Source organism: Jaculus jaculus, chromosome 18, assembly GCF_020740685.1.
Source record: "Jaculus jaculus isolate mJacJac1 chromosome 18, mJacJac1.mat.Y.cur, whole genome shotgun sequence".
Classification (NCBI taxonomy): domain Eukaryota; kingdom Metazoa; phylum Chordata; class Mammalia; order Rodentia; family Dipodidae; genus Jaculus; species Jaculus jaculus.
Window position 1 is genome coordinate 63,429,968 of NC_059119.1, and position 25,350 is coordinate 63,455,317.

Sequence of the window (25,350 nt, forward strand, 5' to 3'; positions counted from 1 at the left end):
ATGAATACTCAAAAGCAAAACAATCTAAAGACTCACAACTAAAACCGTTCCAGTTAGATTGTCTTTGTACTTGTAGTGGGGAACGGCATATGAACCTCCAGTCAGTTTGGATTAACTCTGCTGTTTTATTTGTTGACGTTTTATAGGCTCAAAAATATAACTTGGCTTATGTTCTTAGAATTTAGAAGAGTTTCTAGTTGCTTGAATACTTTGAATATAGTCATGCATCACTTAGTGACAGGAGTATGTTCTAAGAATTGCCCTGTTAGGCAGTTTTGTCACGGCCTGAGCATCATAGAGTGTACTTACCCAAAATAAGACAGCTAGACATCACCAGATGGTCTGTTATTATGGGACCACCATTAATGTGCAGTCCACATTGACTGAAATAGTATACAATGCATGACTGTGCATTACAATTTGGAGAGCTTTGGGGCTGGAGATGTTGTTTAGTGGTTAAGGTACTTGCCTGTGAAGCCTGAGACCCAGGTTCGATTCCCCAGTACCCATGTAAGACAGATGCTTGGAGTAGCGTGTCTGGAGTTCCTTTGCAGTGGCTAGAGTGGCTGGAGACACTGACGTTCCCATTCTCTCTCTCTCTCTCTCTCTCTCTCTCTCTCTCTCTCTCTCTCTCTCTGCCCTTCTCTCTCTGAAATAAGTAATAAAATATGTTTTAAAAATTTGGAAAACTTCCTAGGGAGATTTTACTTGGTGGTGTCTTTACTTTCTTTCAGTGGAGTTCTCACCAGGGGATCAGTTGATCCTTGAACAGCACTGGTTTAAACTCCATAGGCCCACAGTGGTTATGCCAATTACTTTGAGGAAGAAGATTTAAACAATTTGAAAGAAAATTAAAGACAAATCCAGGTTGTCTGGAAGTGTCAAAAATTAAGGAAGATTCTTTAAAGAGTAAATTTTTGCCTTTTAAATAAAAAAATTAAGGAAGAATTAGATTTGTCATGAGTGCATGAAAGATACACAACAAAAGTATCATTTACTACCATAAACCATATAAAAATGTTATACCTAAAATTTTTCCAGGCTTATGCACATACAGACCCCACATGGCATACTCATTGAGAGAAATGTGAACAGATAGCATGATACCCTATGAGATCCTAACTGCACAAAATCAGGTTAGTACCACCACACAGCTGGGACATCACAGCCACCTCTACTGTCATTGCGAGGAGCAGCTTCAGAGTGTGGCTGCTGACCAGCTCTGTGTGAGTAGTTCCTTTCTCCAAAAAAATTTCATTTTTCACTGTATATAATAGATATACTATACAAAACATGGCTTAAATCCACTGCTAAAGGTAAGACTTCTGTTCAAAAAGGAGGCAACTAGCTGGGTGTGGTGGCGCACACCTTTAATCCCAGCACTCAGGGGGCAGAGGTAGGAGGATCACCGAGAGTTCGAGATCACCCTGAGACTACATAGAGCATTCCAGGTCAGCCTGGGCTGGAGTGAGATCCTGCCTTGAAAAACCCCCCCAAAAAAAAAATCAGTATCTGCCAGGCATGGTGACACAAGCCTTTAATCCCAGCACTCAGGAGGCAGAGGTAGGAGGATCACCACGTGTTTGAGCCCACCATGAGACTACATAGTGAATTCCAGGTCAGCCTGAACTAGAGTGAGACCCTACCTTGTAAAAAATAAATAAGTAAATAGGGCTGGAGAGATGGCTTAGCGGTTAAGCGCTTGCCTAAGGACCCCCGTTTGAGGCTGTATTCCCCAGGACCCACGTTAGCCAGATGCACAAAGGGGCGCATGCATCTGGAGTTTGTTTGCAGTGGCTGGAGGCCCTGGCACACCCATTCTCTCTCTCTCTCTCTCTCTCCTCTCTCTTTCTCTCTCTCTCTCTCCCCATATATATATGCTTCTTTCTCTCTCTTGCCTGTCACTTTCAAGTAAATAAATAAAAATGAACAAAATTTTTAAAAATAAATAAATAAATAAAAGCAGGCAAGTAACGGTTGGTTTGGGGGAAGCAGAAAGCTGTATGTGGAGTTTTGGTTGTTCAGGGAGTGCAGAGGCACTGACATGCGTCTGTGGTCCCATGGAAGGAAAGACCCGTATCCACAGGGCCCATCTACACAGGCCAGGCCCTGAGTGGCATTCTGTTACAGTTTCTCCCAGACCTGCTCTCAAGAGTGACTTGAAGTTTGCTGCTCCTGATAGTAACCACATTTCACTGGATTCCCCTGCCCCAAAGGAATCAGTATTTCAGCATTTCTTCGTTTCATCTTCCTCTTCTGGTTTAGCACTGTGTAGTGGGGTACTGTGAGGCAGAATCAGGTGGGGTAGAGCAGGGGACAAAATAGCAAGAAGTCAGTGTGGCTCTTGCAGAGCCATAGAGGGGTTAGCAGCATTTGCGGATCACTTTTCTTGATCTGCTCAGAGCCACTGAGACATCTTCAGGTCACTGTTATACTTTGTTGAAAAGACATGTCAGTCATTTGTGTCAAGTTGAATTGTAAGGAATATCAGAATTACATACATTGCATTAAAATAATACTGTAATTTCCAACATGTTCTTGCCATTACATTTAGAGACTGAAGAAAAGTATTGATTTAATAAAGGTATTACAAAGTAGGGTCTTAGTTTCTACTAAACAAGGTTCAATTCATGAAATGACCATGGAAAAAAATCTGGGGCTCACCTAGTGTATTTCCACCACTGGTTTATAACTTGTAACCTACTTTCCTAAGTGCATGTGTCCAAATCAAGCTGTCTCCCATTGTTTAGGAGAAGACTTGGCCAAGAAAGCTAAAGACGCGATGGGTAAGAACTGGTACATTTTAGACTGTGGCCTTGGGACAGGTACCCACATCAGCTCTGAGACACTTCTTGCAATAGCTTCATAATCATCAGTCATCCTTTTAGCAATGTTTTAGTAGATTTTCATTATTCTGGTTGAACTTTAAAAAGTGTTCTTTTTTTTCCTTTTAGTAAAATATAACAAAAAATGTATTTAATTTCTATGTGGAAGTCTTTATGACACATTTCAACCAAGAAATTTTTACTTAAATAATAAATTTCAGCTAAGTGGAGTGATAGTTTGAGAAATGATACTGCAGCAATGTTAATGAAGTCCTGGGAACAGTTAAAAGTTTTAAAAAAAATGGCAATCATGTTCTTTGCAGTTTAATATTTGTGTTGTTTTAAAGATTGCTTTTAAGAAGTAATGTTCAGCATTATTTGTCAGCATGGGCAAAATCATTTTCTCAAGCAGCTTGAAGAGTAAGTTTCATAGTAATGATAGTAATAGAAGAAAAAAAGTAAGTTGCATTTTCCAACTAATCAGCAATACCTTTCTCTTGCCTCTTTGTGTCTTATAGTATACTATGATTTCACTAGCACTCCATTTTTTATATTTTTCTGGTTGTTTTTTGTTTGTTTGTTTTGTTTTTCAGGGTAGGTTCTCACTCTAGCTCTCAGGCTGATCTGGAACTCACTATGTAGTCTCTCTCAGGGTAGCCTTGAACTCTCTGCGATCCTCCTACCTCTGCCTCCCAAGTGCTAGGATTAAATAGGTGTGTGCCACCATGCTCAGCTCTCATTTTTTATATTTTTGCAAATCACCACAAATAGTCACTTTCTAAAAACTTATTGGTAATAAGTTTGGCAACATAAAGTAGAAAATGATGTTTCTACTCTAGACTCCCAAGTATTAACCATGTTACAAGAAAGGTAACTAGAGGTTAAACTAGCTAAGCTTGTTCCTTTACGTAGTAAGTGAGGACACCTGAGACTATTGTAAGCATTCAAAAATGTTTTCTGGCCAGAGAGATGGCTTGGTCATTAAGACACTTGCCTGCAAAGCCAAAGGACCTAGGCTCAACTCCCCAGGACGCACGTAAGCCAGATGCACAAGATCGCGCCTGCTTCTGGAGTTTGTTTGCAGTGGCTAGAGGCCCTGGAGTGCCCATTCTCTCTATATATCTGCCTCTCTCTCTCTCAAATAATTAAATAAAAAGCTGCAACAAAAATGTTTTCCACCAATTTTTTTGGCATTTTTTAAATTTTTTTGTTCATTTTTATTTATTTATTTATTTGAGAGTGACAGACAGAGAGAGAAAGAGGCAGGTAGAGAGAGAAAGAGAGAGACAAAATGGGCATGCCAGGGCCTCCAGCCACTGCAAACGAACTCCAGGCGCGTGTGCCCCTTGTGCATCTGGCTAACATGGGTCCTGGGGAATTGAGCCTCAAACCGGGGTCCGTAGGCTTCACAGGCAAGCACGTAACCGCTAAGCTATCTTTCCAGCTCTTTTTTTGGTGCTTTCTGTGGTAGGGTCTCACTTTAGCTCACGCTGACCTGGAATTCACTACAGAGTCTTAGGGTAGCCTCGAACTCATGGCGATCCTCCTACCTCTGCCTCCCGAGTGCTGGGATTAAATGCGTGCGTCACCATGCCCAGCTTCCACCAATTTTTAAGTACAGAAAATGAACAGTGGTGATTCTTTTGAAAAAGCGCTCTAAACTTCTACATGACTAACTACTTCAATCATACTATGCGGGTTTTTTCCTTTGTGTTTATGACTTGTTGGGCTGTGTCTCTGGAGACAGTTCTTTTGAACAAGTATTTAAAGACATCTGTTTCAGCTAGCATAGCCAGTGAAACAAAACTCAAATTTCAATTAGTATTTCTTTTTTTAAAGTTTTTTAAGCATATATTACTTGTATAATAAATGAATATAGTGTATTTTAATCATATTCACCCCTCATTCCTTCTCTTTGAAGGCATATTTCTGAATATTAACCACAGTGCGGCTAAACACTTCATCTTATGAATTGGTCATTAAGTATCTGAGTAATTAAGCCTTATTTTTAAGTGTTTTGACAATTTTCAGTATTGACTTTTCATAGCAAATTTGGTTTACTTGGTTTTCTTGTTGAATTATGATTTATTCTTCTAATGGGAAAAATATAAATTTTGAAATGCAGTTTTAAAGTTTCCAAGCACATGTTAACGCAGTTAAAGTGCTCTATGGTGTGGGTATTTCTTTCTCCATGTCGCTGCCATGTGATGTGTTCAACGTTAAGGGAAATAAGTATAACCAGAATGCTGTCTATGTACATGATCCATGTAGTCTGATGTTTCAGCACACACTCATGCCCTTTGTTTTATTCCTTCCCTAAAGCCTTGTGACTCTGGGTTTAACAAGCAGAGACAGGTACAGAAGTCTATGTGAAATCACATTTTCCTCACTAAGCACCTAGATACCATCATTGGCTACTTCATGCTGGGCTGTATAACTCTGCTCATTTCAGTGCCTGGACTTATTTTAATAGTTGCTTCCAATCTTTGCATGGCATGCATTGCTGGCTAATCAGTGTCAAGCTTGTTTAATAAAGTTACTAAAGATACAGTATTTCAGAGCATACTGTTAATCCACTGACAACATAAAGCTAAACAGTTACCTCAGGTGATTTTCATGTATTGATAGTTTGCTTTTACCTGAAGTTTTGACTTTTATGCATTTTGAAATTTATATTTAATAGTTTAAACAAGCTAACATTTGCTCCATTCAGCTTTCCACATTAGAAAAAAATTAATAAAATCTGATTTATACAATCAGTATCCTGAAATGATCTGTACCAGACTTAATTCAGGTAATTTTCTAGAAACAGTACATAATAAATGTTAAAGTATTACTTGAACTGAGTGTTCTTAAAGTAATATCATGTTTATTAGGAATTTAACTGCCTAATTATTGACTACATCTTTTGCTGTTTCTTTATTATTTTTATATCTCTTTTATAAGATATTTCCATCCAAAATTATTTATTTGGTTTCAAAGTAATTTCACTGTACAAAATTATTTTAGAAAAGATATGAGAGAAAATTGTAACATGCTTCCAAGTTAATATATATATAATTTTTTTCCTCTGAAGTAGGGTCTTTCTCTAGCCCAGGCTGACCCTGGAATTGACTGTGTAGTCTCAGAGTGTCCTTGAACTCATGGCAGTCCTCCTACCTCTGCTTCCCAAGTGCTGGAATTAAAGGCATGCGCCACCATACCTGACAATTTATATTTCATCTCCTGATAAAGACCACCTTAGAAATTAAGAGCAAAACTGTGGTTTTGATGGAATTACAGGGCTTTGTGGCTTAACTTGTGTCTATTTTCTTTCATAAATCTTTTAAAATTAGTCATCTGGAAAATTGTGTGTATGTGTGTTCATGTATACTAACTACATAATGGTTAATGGGCAAGAAAATAAACTTCAAAGCAACTGATAGAATATAAAAGTTTTAAAAGATAATGGAAATAGTTACGGGTTTTTGTTTTTGTTTTTGCTTTAAAGTTAAAGGATAGAATCTTTTTTTAACGTCTTATTTATCTGTTTTATTTATTTGAGACAGAAAGAGGGAGGGAGAGAGAGAGAATGGGCACCCCAGGGCTTCCAGCCACTGCAAACAAACTCCAGATGCGTGCATCACCATGTGCATCTGGCTTACATGGACCCTGGAGAATTGAACCTGGGTCCTTAGGCTTCACAGGCATGTGCCTTAACCACTAAGCCATCTCTCCAGCCCCCAAGGATAGAATCTTTATTAGCATGTCTTATTGAATTTTCAAATTCTTCATGGAAATAAAAACTCTTTAATAATTTATAGTTTGTACTCTGATTGAATTAATATAATCTAGATCTTATACTTGTCCTTTTAGCACAGTCAAAGAGTTCTTTGGGAATTTAATTTGTAATATTTTGTGCTGAGAATTGAACCCAGGGCTTCATGCATATTAACTACATGCTTTACCACTGAACTACATTTCCATCTCCTTTTCTAAGGTTTGTTATTTGTTTTGGTTTTTTGAGGTAGAGTGTCACTCTAGGTCATATAGTCTCAGGGTAGCTTCAAACTCACAGCAGTCCTACCTCTGCCTTCCAAGTGCTGTAATTAAAGGTGTGCGCAATTATGCCCAGTTTAAAATAATTTTTAAAATGACAGAAAAGATAAAAAAAATGGTATTCCCTTAATGTTAACACCTTTCATAGCCATAGTATAATGACCAATATCAGAAATTAAACTTAGTACAGTGCTATTATCTAAATTACAGATTTATTTGAATTTTGCCAGTTTTTTCTATTAAAGGTCTTTTTTTTTCTGGTCCAGGATCCAATCCAGTTGTGTTTTATTATTTCTCCTTGGTCTCCTCTAATCCAATATTCATCAGAAGTCTTTCCTTGTCTTTCATAACCTTGTATTAATACCTTTGAGAAATACTGGTTAGTAATTTTGTAAGCCATCTCTCAATTTCAGTTATTCTGATGTTTTCTCGCCATAAGCATGTTTTCTTGTGATGTTTTTCTCATCACAAGAAAATATCCAGATGATGCCATGTCCTGGGGTTGAACAGTTGAAGGAACGTGATGGTCTTTGTCCCCACTACTCCGTCACAGAATGCTGGTCATTTGGTTGAGGTGACCTTGACCAAATTTCAACACTGTCCGTCTTTATTTTTACTTTTCTAAATAGTAAATATCTGTAGGGAGACATTTAGTACTCGGCAAATGACTGTTCTGAGACTTCTGTCCATTTATTAGAGCAGGTATCGGTGGCTCTTAAGTACGTCATCTGTAATTGTGGTGTTTGCTCATGGTAATTTTCTATTTGTCTCTGCCACATCTGCTTATTGAAATTCTATGAAGGAAAAGCTTTCTCTTCCTAATTCATTTACTTGCTCAAGTATTTAGTTGTGTCAGTATGAACTCATGGATATTTATTTTATCTGTGAACTATAATCCAGTAAATCATTATTTTGTTTTGTTGATCAAAGTTTTCTTTTGTGATTTTAAAAAACAAAGAAAATATAAGCAAATGTGAATATATTCAGGGAGACAAACAGGAAAATAAAATCATTTGAAAGTCTAACATTACTCAGCAATAAAAAGAAGTGAAGTCCTGACACACTGTTAACCCAAGAACACCCTGTTGAGTGAGGTACTGCACACAGGTCAATTCCATGCATATGAAACGTCTAGAACAGGCATTTCAGATCCAGAGACAGCAAGTAGGTGATTGGTTGCCAGAAGCTGGGAGTAGGTTTAGAAGGATGGTGAGTGATGCTGATGGCTTCTTTTGAAGGTGATGAAAATGTTCAGAGATTGGTTGTGGTGATAGTTCACTTAAGTTAAACTTAAAGATCATTGAATTGTTTACTTTAGAAGTCCTGTGACATGTGAAGTATATCCTAGTGAAATGGCTTGGAAAGAAGAGCAAAAGATATAACAAGTGGTGAATTGAAAGCCCATAGAAAACCTGGGGAGATGGCTGAGGTTAAAGGCACTCACCTACAAAGCATGCAGGTCTGGCATGAATTCCCCAGCGCCCATGTAAAGTTGGATGTAAAGTGGTGCATGCATCTGTGATCCCAAAGCGCCTAAAGCATTAAGACAGAACCGGAAGCTCGAGCCAGCCAGTCTAGAATTTGTTTTTTGGCAAGCTGGCAGTCTGTTTGCAGCAGCAAAAGACCCAGTCTCAAAGAAGGTGGGGCACAGACGCCTTGAGGTTTTCTTCAGTCCCTCCCTACACACATACACACAGCCCTCATTGGAAGCTCTTCCTCAGTTGATAGTGGATAATTAACCCTTTGAAATTGGCTGTACTTACCCAGGTAGAAAGTAGAAATACGAAAATATATGGAAGTGTAGAGATATGAAAACTAATTACAGAAAGAGCAGTTTTGCTGTATATATTTCACAAGCAGCTTGACCCCAGGTTATATAAGAGGCTGTGTCTTCTACTGCTACTTAATTAAAAACAAAGTGCAAGTGTACATGTTTGTTGCAATGTTCCAGTTCACCAGTTTCCAAACTTGTCTGGGCCTGCATCACACCTGGAAGCTTAGTGAGACTCCCTAAATGATAAAGTTGCTACCCTATTGTGTGCTTGATAATAGTGCCATCCCATAGTTGTATATAAACTTACATGTAACATCTGTAGTTGCTGGATATATATTCTGTGTATTTATTTATCAGTAGTAAAAATATTATGTTTTCAAATTATAATGTCCAGAAAGTATCTAATAGATATGTTTGTGCAATCATTTACTTTTTTCCTGATTGTGATAAAGGAGGCATAGAAAAAAATGTGAGCATTTGAGGTCTTGTGTATGCATCATTTGAAGATCAGATGGAAAGGTGAGCGAGATAGACTAGAATGTCATTATCTTTACCCTGAGCTCAGTTGGTGCCTCTTTTATTGTGGTTAACCTTTTCAAAAACAAAGCAAAGACAATAGAAAATTTATATCAAACCTCGAGAGTTCAGTCAGGGCTTGGCTGCCACTATTCCCTAGCTGTTCACCCTATGGCTTGGAAGCCCTCACCCACCTCTGCAGACCTGTGTGCGCCTCTGTGGTGAAGAGAACCTTGTGGAGCTGCCTGCAGACAAGACCCTCTTCAGTATGTCTCCTCTTTGGGAAAGTCTTCTAAGTTTGACCTTTCTCTTTAAATGAGAACACACTTAATATTTGTCATATCTATCTTCACATGTATCAAGATTACATGACAGTTGTATAGAGTCTAAAGAGGAAATTTTACATCTCTTGGATATTTGAGGTCTGAAAACATCAGCTGTTGTAGTCTGTTAAGGGAGTTTATGGGAACATTTAGTGCTACTTAGTGGTTTAATATAGGCATTTTAAATTTTTCCTATATTTATCATCTGTATTCCTATAATAGGGGTGTCCATAACTTTTTCTCTTTTTTCTTAACCTCTCTTCTTTGTCTTATTGACGTTGGTTATAAAGACTGTTCCAGCAGTATAACTTAATGATTTTTTTTTTGTCAGTTGAGTTCATGTATCCTACATTAGTTGCTATTCATACATTATTCTCTTGATTGACCTAGGGGTCGGGCCCAGCCACAGGAGCAGTCATGCCCCTGAGTTCAATGACGGTGGACTCCGTGTGTGAGAGACTGAGACACATAGAAGGGCTGGATCAGAGCATGCTGCCTCAGTATTGTGCAACTATCAGAAAGGTGACGTACATGCCCATCCTGCCTGGGGTCAGGACTAGCCCACACAGCGCCTCTCTACACGGAGCTGGCCAAAGAGGGCTCTCTGCTGCATGCAGATCCCTCACGTGTAGCATGACAGTCTTACTATTTTTCCATCCTAAATTGCTCTCCTACCCGACTTTACAAATAGATTAAAGAAAATGAAGTAGCTGAATTATAGTACTCATCTTTTGCAAAAAAAATCTAATTTGAGTTTTAAAAATGCCTTGATGTCTGCCAGGCATGGTGGTACACGCCTTTAATCCTAGCACTTAAGAGGCACCACGAGTTTGAGGCTGTCCTGAGACTGCTGAGTGAACTCCAGGTCAGCTTGGGCTAGAGCAAGACCCTACCTTGAAAACCAAAACAAACAAACAAACAAAAAAATGCCTTGGTGAGAAATACAAGGCTTAGGGGAGTTGACCTTTAGATGAGCAGTGTATCTGGTATGGAGCAGAGAACATTCTAAGGCCTATTTATTAATGGTCTGTTTTCTTTAATTATACAGGTTGATAATCTCCAATCTGAAAATCCAAACTCTGAAATCTCTAAATTATGAACTTTTTAAGAATGTGGATTAATTTAAGTCAAATTTCAGAGCATTTTAAGTTTCAGAGTTTGGGGGCAGGAGAGAGAACTCAGTAGTTAAAAGCCCTTGCTTACAAAGTCTGACGGCCTGGGTTCAGTTTCCCAGAACCCATTTAAAGCTAGATGTACAAGGCAGCAGATGCATCTGGAGTTCATTTGCAGCAGCATATTTCAGAATTTTGTATTAAAGATACTCAACACGTAAAGTCCATGCAAACATTCCAAAAGCAGAAAAACTCTGAATCTGAAATATTTTTTGGTCCCAAGTCTTGTGGTTAAGGGTGGTCTGCCTATGATATGTTTGTATGATTTACCATTTATCAGAGTAGGTTTCATTTGCCACAGTCTCATTTTTGTGTCATGTAAGATTTGTGGTTAGGTCACATTTGATGAAACTGCATAAGACTGGACTTGCAAGACTAATGCATTCATGGAAGTTTATTTCTTCCGAGACGATCCTTATAGTTCTAGTCATTGCCCCACAGTTGGACAGTTAGGCCTGGGGTTGCAGGGAAGGCATTGCCTCTGTGAGGTTAGCTGAATCCACTTAGAGTAAATTTTTTCCACTAATTTAAACTTTTATACTACATTGTAAAAGTAGAGGGCTGGAGAGATGTCTCAGCAGTTAAGGCACCTGCCTGAAATGCCAAAGGACCCAGGTTCAATTCCTCAGTACCCATGTAAGCCAGACGCACAAGGTGGTACAGGCACCTGGAGTTCATTTGCAGTGGCTAGAGGCCCTGGTGCACCCATTCTCTCTCCTCTCCCATCTTCCTCATTCTCGCTTTCAAATAAATAAAATACTTTTTTAAAAAATAAAGTAGAACATTGAAAGCAAACCTCTGATGTTTATGTACTTTAAGGAATTATGGGCATTTATACACACTGTTTTACTAATCCTAACCCATATGCAGTCAGAAATGTTTCGGATGATGCCCATTTCCTTACATTTGCTTATCCCTGCATATACTAGTTAGCACCTCCTTTCCTACATACAGACCTCACTGCACCAGTTAGACAGAACCTCCGACTTCAATGCCTGGTGTTGCAGCCACCAGGCTCTTCGTGTTTCGATTCCCTTTCACTGCTAGAACAGGACCTCTGCCACAGGCAAGCTGCATGCTTTTTCCTTTGGAATTAACTTGGAAATGGACTACCCTACCTATTTTCAGCATAGATAGTCCCTAGTTTTCCCTGTTCATAAAAAGGCAGGGTCTATATTTTATAAAATCAGAAGGTTGCTACTTAATAAATTTATTTTTTTCTTATAAGTTCATTTAAGGGAAACTAGAATTGCAGAGATCCAAACAGTCGAAAGGCCTCATTCATGAGTGCAACAGACTGTGAAGTTAGTAGCTAGCCATTCGTTAGGGTGAAGTTATTTGTCCATCGTGATTAAGTGGTTAATGATTTCTCAGATGCTTCGTTTAGAACTTTATCAGCAACCAGTGCACTCATGAGGAGAGAGATCATTGTCCCCTCCCAGCAGCATGGGTTCATGTTGGTATCTAAGACTTGAACAGGACAATTAACTGTTTTGTTGCCCGGGACGGAGTCAGTGGTTTTGGAAATATTTGAGAGCTTTCACTTGAATACTTGACACTTAGATGAACATGAAGTGGTGTATTTTGTTTGGATTTAGATCATTATATTGTCACACAGGATGAGGACCTCTTTGAGGTCAGCATTTCCAGTCTTCAGTGCCTTTCTGAAAACTAAATAGAAGTGGACTTTTTAGTTATTAGTAATTCACAGTACTTCAAATTTTATTTGTTTTTACCCTTGTTTTTATTTTTACTCAGGCAAACATAAATGGCAGGGTGTTGGCTCAGTGTAACATTGATGAACTGAAGAAGGAGATGAATATGAACTTTGGAGATTGGCACCTTTTTAGAAGCACAGTAAGATATTCATGACGTTATGATACTTAACAACGTTATAACCTGTAATTATTTACAGCATTGTACAAAACCAGAACTGGCCTAAACTGCCATTTTTCCATATTACTTTTTTTAATTAAATCTTATACTTACATATAATTCAGTGTTGTGGAAGATGTGTACAGCATACACACTATCTTTGCCTTTATTTCACTCCAAAATTTGAGGAAGAGGGCCAGGCGTGGTGACACACCTTTAATCCCAGCACTCAGAAGACAGAGGTAGGAGGATCTGTGAGTTCAAGGCCAGCCTGGGACAACAGAGTAATTTCCAGGTCAGCCTGGACTAGAGTGAGACCCTATCTCATAACAGAACAAGACTGAGAAGAAAGCACTTGACAATTTCTCTTGCTTTCACTTCACAGAGACTTCATGATCTAACTCCGGGCAGGACTCTGGGAGCCTCCTTTGCCCAGCCTTCAGGGTTTGTCCTGATAGGCCTGCATTGAGCTATATCAGCAAGAATCTTGTTGATTTAGGAAAGACCTCCACCCTCAATATCCAAACAAACTCCTCATCGTCCCCCAAATACTTCCCAGGTAGTATCTGGTCACCTTGGTTTTCAGGAACCCTGGCAAGTTGGTTTTCCCAGAATTCTCCTTACCTGACTGCTTACACACCTCACTCCTTAGGTATATAGGTCTGTTTCCCTCTGCACCAGTTCCTGGTTGCAATCATGTTTTACTGCTTGAACTGTGCTTCAGTTCTGCTTTTCTTTGACACATTCCAGTTGCACTTTGTTTTGTTCTGAAGTTACGTTTTAAATGGTTTAAACTAAAGTACTAATATACTAGACAGACTATGGTAGTGTATTATTTCTACTATTACTTCTTTTAGCATTAATCATTAAAATTAAAGGTAAGGCCAGGCGTGGTGGTGCATGCCTTTAATCCCAGCACTCGGGAGGCAGAAGTAGGGGGATCACCATGAGTTCAAGGCCACCCTGAGGCTACATAGTGCATTCCAGGTCAGCCTGAGCCAGAGTGAGACCCTACCTCAAAAAACCAAAAAAAAAAAAAAAGATACGATACAAATTCTTTAGAAAGTCATTTACAGGAAGATTTCTTTTTCATTCCCATTTTAATAACGTCACAATTTCTTGTTTTTAAGATTATTTCTAAAGCTTCTAAAATACAATTTGCTCATGGATATGATTTTCTTTGTCCTCAGGTGCTAGAAATGAGGAATGCAGAAAACCAGGTGGTCCCTGAAGACCCACGTTTTCTTAATGAAAACAGCAGCGCCCCAGTTCCTCACGGTGAATCTGCTCGTCGGTCTTCCCACGACTTGCCTCACACTGAGCTTTCCAACCAAACTCCCTATACACTGAATTTCAGCTTTGAAGAACTGAACACACTAGGCCTAGATGAAGGTGCCCCACGTCACAGCAATCTAAGTTGGCAGGTATTAACCGTCATTTTCATATTATTGTAGAATGAAAGTAATATAAAAAAAAGTTGGTGCATTAATACAATCATTCAGAAAAGGCTTAATGCACTCAGCTGCACAAGGTGAAGGGCTTTCTGCTCAAGGAATTGTATTTGCCTAAAGGGGGAAAATCAGGAAAGCGGAGGGAAAGGAAGGCTATTTGGAGATTGGTGAAAACACAATCACACAGGGAAGGATGTGCAGGGGATGGGCTGGGCTAGGCTGGGGGCTGCAAATTTGCCTTCATTTGCTATTTCCTGTGAAACTCAGTAATCACTAGCTAAAGCACATCTTTGTTATCCTATTGAGCACATGCAGAGAAACACACACACAAATTGACATGCATGCTCTTTTTGCATGTATGTGTGTGTTGTGCATGCATGTGTGTATGCATGTTCGTTCATGTGTGTGTGAGTACAGTGTGTGCATAAGTATGTGGAGACCAGAGGACAACTTCAAGAGCATCATGCAGCTCCTTTGAGATGGGCTCTCATTAGCCTGGAACTCACCTACCAGGCTAGAGCAGCTAGCCAGAGAGCCCCACAGCTCTCTCCAGCACTAGGGTGACAGGTGCAAGAGCCTCACGCAGCATTTACGGGAGCACCAGGATTGGACGGGGTCCTCATGCTTGTGAGGCGAGCACTTTACAGCTAAGCTGTTGCTAGTCCTCTCTCCCTCTCCTGCTCTCTTTTTTTCTCCCTTCCTTCCTGTCTTCTTTTCTTTTTTTCTTGTTCCTTTTCTTTTTCTTTGAGGCCAGGTGTCATCACGTTGCTTCGGCTGGCCTTAAACTCCAGGGCTCAGGTGACCCTCCTGTCTCAGTCTCCTTGGGGCTGAGGTCATAGGCCTGCACCACTGTGCAGATTACCCTGAGCGTGCTTTGTGGGTGCCTGTGTTCTTTTGTTATCTCATGTTGGACACCCAGGAGACCCCACTGGGCTAGCAGCAGGAGCAGAAACACACGTGACAGATGTGTAACGAGGGAGGGACGAACGGCAGGGTACAGAAAACAAGCAAAGAAGCCAGAACCAGTAACTAGGAGGAAATGGCAGAAACAAGGAGCAGAGTTTAGGAAGAACAGTGCTTGGCAGGTGCCCTTGTTAATAAGATGTTCTCTTAGGAGATAAAGAAAATATTTCTTCATTCTTTTTCTCCAAACTGTATGCCTTAAGTTAAAAAACCATTTCATTGCAAAATACTAGCCATTAAGACAAAAAGCACTTTACAGTCAGCTAAATCCATACCTGCCCCTGTGGTCTGTTTCAGCAGCAGGAGCTCATCTCTATTCCTTTAATCCTGTTTTCTTCAGGGCTGCTGGTCTCAGTTCTGCTGTTCCTCTGACATTCCTGCTAACACAGCAGCTCTGAAGCTGTCACTTAGTCTCAGCAGCCCTGCATTCTCCTAAAACTTATTCAGGTCCCCAGATAAGTGGTGCCTGTGGAATGAACTATAATTACCAAGTGTTTATTCAATTTAAAAAAAAAATAAGTTTTTTAATTACATTAAAATAAATAACATTTTGATTTAAAAAATGACTATTTTTCCAAACATAAATTTCAGTGAGAATGAGATAATGTTGCATCTCTTTCTAGTGCCTGGCTTCACAGAAGATGACTAGGTCCCCATGAACTGTTGCCTCAAATCTTCTGAGAACTCCACCAGGCACTCATATTTGGATGAAGGCAAAAAGGCAGAGAACCCTGTCCTGCGCCAGGAGTGCAGTTTAGAACTTGTGGTTCTCTGCACAGGCCTGTGCATGCTGCACTTTAGGAAAACTATGTTAAATGCAGATACACAGAGGACGCTGTCTACACAGGCTGATGCCTCCTGGACACCTCAAGGAGACAGACAGTGTCTTCCTCCAGGGACAAAACTCTACCTGGCCTTGACACCTCTTCTAGCCTTTGCCTTGTCCCTTCCGAAACTCAACTGATATTTTTTTTCTTCTATCCACCCTTTTCCTAACCCGGACATTTTTTATTTCTCATTTATTAGATTTTCTAGGATTTAAAATGATTCTAATCCTAAAACTTCATATTAAAAGCCAAACTTAAATATATTTCACTTTTTTCTTCACGGGCCTAGAACTGACCTCATAGTGTCTATTTGTATTCATTAGAGACCTTTATTTTGGGGCTGGAGGGATGGCTTAGCGGTTAAGGCATTTGCCTGCAAAGCCAAAGGACCCAAGTTCAACTCCCCAGGTCCCATGTAAGCCACATGCTTCTGGAGTTCGTTTGCAGTGGCTGAAGGCCCTGGCACTGCTATTCTCTGTCTCTCTCTCTTTCTCTCTCTCCCTCTCTTTCACTCTCCTCCTCTCCTTTCTCTCTCAAATAAATGAAATAAATTTTTTTAAAAAGGAAACCTTTATTTTTTACTTATTTACTTACTTCACTCTATTCCTTTTGAAGTCTTTTTTTTTTGCATTTTGAGTATTTTATTCCTCTGAATTGAAATTTGATGGAAGTTTCATACAAGTTGAGATGACATCTTTTTATCATACCTTCAAAGAATTTTTGTCAATGTACATGACTTTTGTCTTAAATAAAATTTAAAAGCTGGAAATTATTAAAAACTAGTGCTAGATTATTTGACAGACTTGTAATTATGCTTTTAAATATTAACAATAAATTAATCTCTTAAAATTTTTATAAAGCTTTCTAATAATAATGGGAGTATTTATGAGGTCACAGAATTTGTTAAACTTTGCTAGGTAGAATTAAACAAAACAAAACATGGTGGTGTTAGTGTACATTTGTATTTCCTAAGCTGATGTTTATTGTTAGCATGTCTTTTTTTCTTATTTACATTCTTAAATTTCTTTTGTGTCTTCACAGTCACAAACTCGCAGAACCCCGAGTCTCTCGAGTCTCAATTCCCAGGATTCCAGTATTGAAATTTCAAAGCTTACTGATAAGGTGCAGGCCGAGTATAGAGATGCGTATAGAGAGTACATTGCTCAGATGTCCCAGTTAGAAGGGGGCCCGGGGTCCGCGACGGTCAGTGGCCGATCCTCTCCGCACAGCGCCCTCTTCGCGGGGCCGGGCTCCTCCGGGGGGCCCGTCCCCGCCCCCGCCGAGCCCGAGCGCGGCCCCGAGGGCGAGCCCCGGGCGGACGAGGGGCGGCGGGTGCTCGCGACGCGGCGGGCGGACGAGTTCCCGCCGGGGCTGTCGTGCAGCGACGCCTCCCCGCTGGACCCGATCCGCGAGGAGGACGAGCGCGCCGAGCCGGCGGGGGCCCGGCTGCTGCCTGGCAGGCGGGCGTCCGAGCGGCCCGGGCTCTTCGCGGCCGAGCTCACGCTCGCGGGCGCGCCGCGCTACCAGAAGCTGCCCAGCGACGAGGACGAGTCGGGCCCCGAGGAGTCGGACCACACGCCGCTGCTGGGCGCGCGGAGGCCGCCCGAGCCCGCGCGCGCGCTCGCCCGGGCCCGGGAGGGCGCGCCCGACGCCCTGCTGGACAAGAAGGACTCGTCCGACTCGGGCGTGCGCTCCAGCGAGAGCTCCCCGAACCACTCGCTGCTCGGCGAGGCGGACGGCCGCCGCGGCAAGGCCGACCTCATCGAGCTGGAGCCAGGCCCGCGGGACGCGCGCATGTCGCTGTGCTCGGACGGCAGGCGCAGCCCCTCGGAGAGCAGCCTGACGGCCAGCAGCCCCGAGGACAGCTGGCCGGCCTGCAGCCTGCACCGCTCGCCCAGCACCGCCACGCTCAACAACAACAGCGCGCCCGCCGCCACGGCCGCGCAGAACCAGAACCGCCGCGGCGCCGAGGGGCTCCTTCTGCGGCCGGGCTCCTGCCCCGGCGCCGCCCTTCAGAACGAGAACCTCCGCAGCCTGGCGCACAAGCGCGGCCAGCGCGCAGCTTACGGGAGGCTGCGGGGCGCTGCGGAGGCCCCCGACGGCGCCTTCGCCGAGGAGCGGGAGAGCATCCTTTAAGAGGAGCAGACAGGCGCCGGGTGTCCCCAGGACGCGGAATGCAGATGAGCTACACGTGGCCAGGCCTTTGCAGAAGACAGGAAGAGCATCCTTTAAGAAGAACAGCCCCAGGACATTGAATACAGATGAATTACAGGTGGCCAGGCGTTTGCAGAAGACAGGGAGAGCATCCTTTAAGAAGAGCAACAGACAGCTCGCCTGGTGTCCCTAGGACATTGAAACGCATCACCTTTATTCATCACATACGCACATTTCATTCACAGATGACTTACAGGAGGCCAGGCGTTTGCAGAAGACAGGAAGAGCATCCTTTAAGAAGAGAGGCAGACACGGCGCTGGTGTCCCCAGGACATTGAATACAGATGAGCTACAGGTGGCCAGGCCTTTGCAGAAGAGAGAGAGAGAGCATCCTTTAAGAAGAGCTTCCCCAGGACATTGAAACCGTCACCTTTATTCATCATACAGATAGGCACATTTCACTCACAGATGACTTAAGGTGGCCAGTCCTTTGCAGAAGAGAGGGAGAGCATCCTTTAAGAAGAACAGGCAGACAGGTCGCCTGGTGTCCCTAGGACATTGAATACAGGTGATTTACAGGTGGCCAGGCCTTTGGAGAAAGAGACTGACGCAGTACGACAGAGGAAAGCCTAAGTTGGCCTCCCTTGTTGCCTTTCTCACTGGCAGCTCAGCATCTCACGGTCATGACTATGCCTTTCGTGGTACCCACTCCATTCAGTTTTGTGGGACACAAGCCAAGTATAAAAATAGGTCAGAAATGCTTTTGTTTAACTCACAAAAGAAAACCTAGGGAGCCCCTTTGTAGAACATTCATTCATCAGACACTGGAGGAGAGGCATAGTGTTAGATAAGGCAAAAGCAGGCTTTGCTCTTAATGTTTAGACAGGAATGTACAAGTTTCAGAGTAGCTCCAAGTGGTTAGAAAATTGACAGGCAGTCTATGTAAGACACAGATTGCTTATTTAAAAAGGTTTGTAGAATTTCAGCAGGAAGCATATGCTAAAAGGGGCATTGAAATGTGGTAAGAGAGTCAGCAGTAGCCACAGTAGGAAAACCGGGCCATCAGAAGGTGTTGAAGGAGCATGGAGAGGCATCGGTAGCCTCCGTTCCCTGTCAGAGCAGCCCTGGCCCCCAGCTCTGCACGGGTGCAACTAAGAACCACCCTGGTCTGTTCTGCAACCCTTCTTTTACATGGTGTGCCAGAAGTAGATTTATTTTATTTGCCTAACTTAGCGAAGAGAGGGAGACATGAGTAAACATGAATTTATTTATTTTTATTTGGTGCTGGCAATTAAACCTAAGACTTCGTGAATGCTAGCCTAGTCCTCCATCCTGTATCCCAACCATGAATCTTTCCTCCAGTGAATCAAGAAGCTATTGATACTAAGAGGCACTAGTAAATATTTACTGAATGAATGCAAGAGGAAATGATTACATCAGGAGGGTTAGTGACTCTAGATAACTGACAAATACTTAATTAGGTATGTTAAATAAATTACTGTCTTCTCTACTAGGGCAGAGTCTATCTCGTGCATCTCTTCTTGAATCGGCATATTAATTCTGGGAGCAATTATTTTAAAAAGAAACGCATTTTGAAAAAGAGTTTAAAGGAATAGTAAAGCAAGGGAAAGAGAGAGAGAGATGGTGTGGCCCTGGCGTTTTGTACTTTCCATTATTGCAGAGTGAGGAGTTGTCAAGTAGACTAGAAATAGGTCCTGCCATCATGCATTGAAATTGTCGTTTGAACATAGTCTCTTCAGGAAGTCAGTTTTAGCAGTATATCCTGTCACAGCGGGAACTGTAGGTGGCAGTGGTTCTCACTAGTGGATCTGTATTAACATGCTCCTTTTTCACTTGACCACACAGTGTGCTATATGGTCACTCTTTGTGTTTCATTGCCTTGACGTTTTGTGTTACAGGCATTTTCATAGTGCATACTTGCTTGGTCTTTAACAAATGCCTTAAGTATTAAAAATGGGATGATGTTACTGACCTTCGAAATGGAAGTGTTAACGTTTTACTGTTTATAGTGTTCCTAGTTGCAGTATCATGTAATTCGTGTTTGAGGGGCGGTTATGTTCCTTGTCAGGTGAGTCGTTGAAGCTTACATTCCCTGGAAAGTGCATTATTTATGCTGTTTGTGAAGTTAATACTGGAGTACTCAGTGTACCCACAGAATTAGAAAACAATAAAAAAATGCATGCTATTCTGACTCGTGGATTTTTATTCACTGCAGTGATGATTCACATTTTGATTAAAGGTAAAAATAAAAGGGGTGTGTGTGTTTGTTTTGTCATATGTCTAAGGTTTGTAAAGATACATAGGTCGTGTGATTGGCAGAAGTGTTCGAAACTACCAGTACTTGTCTTTCTGAGAGAGCTTGGCTCTGAAGTCCCAGTGTCTGACTGGCACTGCTTTGAAAAGGTAGTGACCCAGAAGAGCACATTGCCACTATAGTACGGGGCAGCCCAGATCCCTATAGAATACCAAGCTGTTTCATGAACATCCTGGACAAGTTTGCTTTTTCCTGCTTGATAGAGAAATTGACAAACCAGATGGGTTCTTTAGTCATCATTACCTCTTTGGGTCTGTGTGTTTCAGCATGTTGATTTTCACTACATCACTAGTCTGATTCACACAGGTATAAAACTGCATTGAGCTTTTTGAAAACAACAGGAAAATGGGTTCTGATCCTGTCACCTCCCTAGTTTCTGCCTCATTTTGAGTCTTACATGTTACGAACCATCTTAGTTCTACCACCAGCCTCAGAGCCGTCTGTTAATGCAGCCTCACACTAAGCCAGGCCAACTCACTTGGCCTCATTAGAATGTACCTCTTGAGTGCATCCATGGAGAAGACCAGAAATGAAAAGAAGCTGTTGGTATTTTTCAGTTGAGGCCACTTTCCAGTGCTGGACCATTAAGGATGAGCAACACCACACTGCGAAGTTTAAGCTTTTATGGAAATTGAAACTAGCTGGGCATAGTAGTGCACACCTGTAATGCCAGCACTCAGGTGGTAGAGGCAGGAGGGTCAGGAGGTTGAGGCCAACCTGGGCTACATGAGACCTTGTCTCAAAAATCAAAATATGATGAAAATGTAACCAGTGTCTTTTATATTAAAAGCAAAGATATTTGTCTTCATGTGATATTTTACTTACATAAGTTAATAAATACAGTTGTCCGAATAATTTGGATTGCTTAGCCAAGTAATTTTAGAATCATACTTGCTCAAATTCTCATAGTAAGTTGAGAACTCTTAGATCATTTGCATGACATAGTGATCTAATAAAATAATTTGTGATCATAATTTTTTCTTATAAATACTAATCATTAGATTTTTTGAATGAAATTAAATCCTTTTTAATCTTCTGGCTAAATAAAGTACTAAATTCAAAATATTTTAAAGACCACTTAATTTTTGAGTACACCAGGAATTCTCAGCCTCTTTAGAAGTATCCCAGAATTAGAATTCCCCGAATTCCTGGCTAACTCCTGAATAGATCACTCTATTTACCAGGAAGAAAGAGTGAGGGCTGTTTTCTTTATGGTATGGGTGGAGGGTGTGGAGGGATTAGGTAGAAGAAAAGGCATAATAAAGTATGCTTGTTTGGCAAACACTTGAGGCTGGGCCCATGGGCCCTGTTGTTTCCCACCTTGTGTCCTGGCCGTCACTGAGTGGCAGAGAAGCTAGTGGAGTTGGGTTCTGCTTGGGGTTGAGCTGGTCTGAAAGACTGACTACACGTTACTTTCCAGCTGGGCTGTCTTTCCTCCTCTGCTCAGTTAAGCATAGGCCACAGTTACACAAAGGAATTGAAAAGTGGGAAATCCTGCAGTAACAGTGAACGGGCCCCAGGTGGTCTTTAAAGTGGTTCCTCACTTCGCAAAGGTTGAGAATCCCTGGTTGAAACTGATTCAGTAGAAAAAGAGGCTTTAAAGTCTTACATAATTTTAAACCCTTTCCTGCCTAGGAAGAAAACGCTGCCCTTGAGCTAGATAGACAGCCGCTCAGAAGATCCAGTTTAAACTGAGGTATGTAAAATTAGTTTTCAAAAAAGTCTAGTTTTAAGTCAGCTGTTGAAAAACAGTTCTGTCTGGTTATAGAGTTTGTATCTCCACCACTTTACCAAAGAAGCTGTAAAAGAGTTGCTACAGAAACTGGGCAACAGGGCCCCTCTGTCTGCCGGCCCCCACTCCACACTGCGGGTCCAAAGCTTCCCAAGGGGACTCAGCAGAGACTGCCTCGGTGGCCGTCTGACAGCACTGTTGTGACTTCCCAGCACAGGGAGGCATCTGGGAAATTAAAGGATCTGTAAGAGGGGCTGGAGAGATGGCTTAGTGGTTAAGGCGCTTGTCTGCAAAGCCAAAGGACCTCGGTTCAATTCCCCAGGACCCATGTAAGCCAGATGCACAAGGTGGCACATGCATCTGGACGTCATTTGCAGTGGCTTAGAGGCCCTGGCATGCCCATTCTCTTTCTTTCTCTCCCTCTCACACAGTGTTTTAAAGGCACTTGCTTGTAAAATCTGACAGCCTGTGTTAGATTCCCCAGTGCACATGTAAAGTCAGACATACAAGGCTGTGCATGTGTCTGGAGCTTGTTTGAAGTGGCAGAAAGTCCTAGCACATCCATACACTCTCAAACAAATAAGCAAAAAATAAATAAATCTGTAAGAATAGAGGGATTGATCAATCAGGAAAAGCTACTACTGATGCTCCTTGCCTCTGGGTAGTATTCCATCCCGGTAATCCCATCATAAAAGAGAAACCTCGGTGTAAAATGCACTGACTACTCCCCAACACTGCAGCCCTGCTGCACAGTGCACTGCCAAGTAGCCCATGGTCCCCCCCAAGGTCGTTGCCACTTCCAACATCACAAAAGTGTTGGGCCACTGTCTCTAGCCCTGAGAAGGGTCAGCATTCAGATGCTGAGTACTGTTTCTATTGAGTGCTCAGAGCTTTCATCCTGTCTGGAAGCTGGAAAATAAGGAATGAGGGGACCCTCTGTGTTTCCAGAACTGCTGGTGGGATGGATATAAGAATCAGTGAAACTGCCAGGCGTGGTGGTGCATGCCTTGAATCCCAGCCCTCAGGGAGGCAGAGGTAGGAAGGATCACTGAGTTTGAGACTACATAGTGAATTCCAGGTCAGCCTGGGCTAGACCGAGAGACTCTACCTCGGGGAAAAAAAAAAAAAATAGATGTTGAAAAAAATGAAAGAATCAGTGAAATTCTGAGTGGTGTGAAGACCAATGTAAACCAGCAAATTGTGGTAATCGCATAGTGTAACATACAGGCATTGCCAGTGCTTCATGGCCTACATACTCTCCTGTGCCGGGTGTGGTGAGGGCTCGTGGATTTGCCTCATCTCTCTCCAGCCAAAGATATGGTTTTGGTGCTGTCATTCCAGTGAGTGTATCAGCAGCTCTTTCTGATTCAATAGTCTGTATCATGTATAGTAAGACATGGACTGATGCATCAAAGTGAATTATTAAGATATTAAGACACGTATACATGGGATTTACTTTAAAGATAGAACTGTATGTCCCTGATTCAAATTATAAAGCCACTGGGGATAATTAAGATTGTATTGCTTACTCACCATCATTTCCTAATTTTAACATGTTTATACTTATTTACTTCCTTTTCTTTCAAGGCAACAGGGCTGTAGAACTTAGTATTCTGCCCATAGACCAGCAGCACGCCTCTCTCATTCTCCCGACAGTTCGATTAATTCCCCCCGCTGGCTGCCTCACCGTATCTAAGGGGGTGAAGACAGCCTGCGCTCAGTAACCATGCATTCAGCTGGAGAAGACAATTGTCATCTCTACCAGTTCCATTCTAGTTATTGTAGGATTTAAATTAGTTTTAACGAAGTGTTATTTTTATGCAGTTTTAGGTAAATGCCCCCCTGTAAAACAAAAAGCATGTAAATTATATAGCCCAACATTTCATGTCTTGTTGCATGTTGTTGTCAGATACCTAATAAAGAGGTAGATTGCTCTTAAAATTATCACATTTCCCGACACGTTTTTAAAATTCCGTTGCTGAAAACTTTTATGTTGCATGTTGTTAGTGCAAATGAAACTGTTTTATTTTTATTTCTTTGGCATGTGGGTGTATGTGTGGTAGGTGTGGCATGTGTGAGGTGCGGCCAGTGTGTGTTCCAGTGCGGTCGTCATACACACAGAGACCAGAGGAGACTGTTGCTTGTCTCCCTCAGATGGTTCCCACTGACTCTGGAGCTTTGGGGAGACTTGTGAGCCCAGTGGTTCTCCAGTCCTTCCTCCCCAGTGGACTGAGGTCTCAGAGGAGCAGGGCCACCCCCAGCTGTTTACCTGGGCTGTCAAACTCAGCAGCTTGGGGCGCCCCCACCCTCATGCTTGTGCAGGCAGCACTCTTAACCACCAAGCGCTCTCCCCAGCCCTAAGCCCCTTTTATTTTGAAAGAAGTTAACCTCCCTCTTTTACTTCTTTGCACGCTCTCTCTCGCTCTCTCTCTCTTTTTACCTGCATTCTTTTCAGTCGTTTTGTGTCCTCGGTTTTCTTGAGGTTGCTATACTCATCCTTTTTTTTTTTTTTTTTTTTTTTTTTTTTGCTTTTTCTCCTGTAGGCTGCTTTGGCGTGGCTCTGACGCCTCCATCTTAACCATACTCATCCTATTTTACCAGAAAACGTGCCCTAGTATAGGAGAATAAGAAGAAATCTTAACACAGCTTTTTAGACAAACTTGATTTCAGACAGTCAACAAATACATATGCAAGTGGTTAAATCAGATCTAAACTAGGGGGATAAAGTGGAGCCTGCCTTCAAATCCTAAGTATCTTAACACTGCATGTGAGTGCCTAACCACTAGAAGCCTTCACAGAAGAACACAGGTTCACCCCTCCATCCCATTTCATACCAACACGTCACCTGTGTGGCCCCGGTAAGCTTTTCTGTGTGTTCCTAGCCACCTTCTAAGAAATGGTACCATAACTCCCAGGGACAGCCATCCACAACCCATCTTGGTAAGATTGTTATAAAGTGTTAGGTAATGTTTTGCACAGATATATCTTAAAGATATATCTTGGACCATAGGTCCTTGGCTTAGTGGAAACATTGTAAACATCAATATTCTGGTATCAAACTAAACTGGTTCAATTCTGTGCTTTACAAAGAACTTTGGAAACAGTGAATCAGCATAATGAAGCAGTGGGGATTACGAGCAGATGGAATGACAGTGACGGTATGCAACATCAGGTCTGAGGACTAGCTAGCCCCTTCAAGCTGTCTTTTGAAAGGGCTGGCTGTTATTTTCAATGACCTCCCTACCTATTCATTGCTATCGTTCCCGCCTCAGGCCCTGCTGATTGCTTGAGCTAGGAAAAACTGCTGTGCTACGATTCCATCTAGAATATGTTGTATGTGGGTTGGTTATTGTCGTTTGAAACTT

General features: G+C 42.0%; 1 protein-coding gene across 6 annotated transcripts in view; it reads left to right on the plus strand.

The window, feature by feature from the left end:
• Kidins220 (kinase D interacting substrate 220) overlaps window positions 1-23,929 on the plus strand; it is a 101,866-nt gene extending 77,937 nt beyond the window's left edge. For 4 of the 6 annotated variants that reach the window (XM_045137614.1, XM_045137616.1, XM_045137615.1 and 1 more), the window contains 4 exons: window positions 9,867-9,998; window positions 12,407-12,505; window positions 13,714-13,947; window positions 16,806-20,124. In XM_045137614.1, the coding sequence (XP_044993549.1) occupies window positions 9,867-9,998; window positions 12,407-12,505; window positions 13,714-13,947; window positions 16,806-17,900 (1,560 nt within the window). In that variant the 3' untranslated portion in view covers window positions 17,901-20,124. Of the gene's footprint in view, window positions 1-5,147; window positions 5,206-9,866; window positions 9,999-12,406; window positions 12,506-13,713; window positions 13,948-16,805; window positions 20,125-21,888; window positions 21,950-23,572 lie in introns of those variants that run through there. The other 2 variants (XM_045137618.1, XM_045137619.1) reach the window with 2 other exon arrangements.
• The last annotated feature ends 1,421 nt before the right edge of the window (window positions 23,930-25,350 follow it).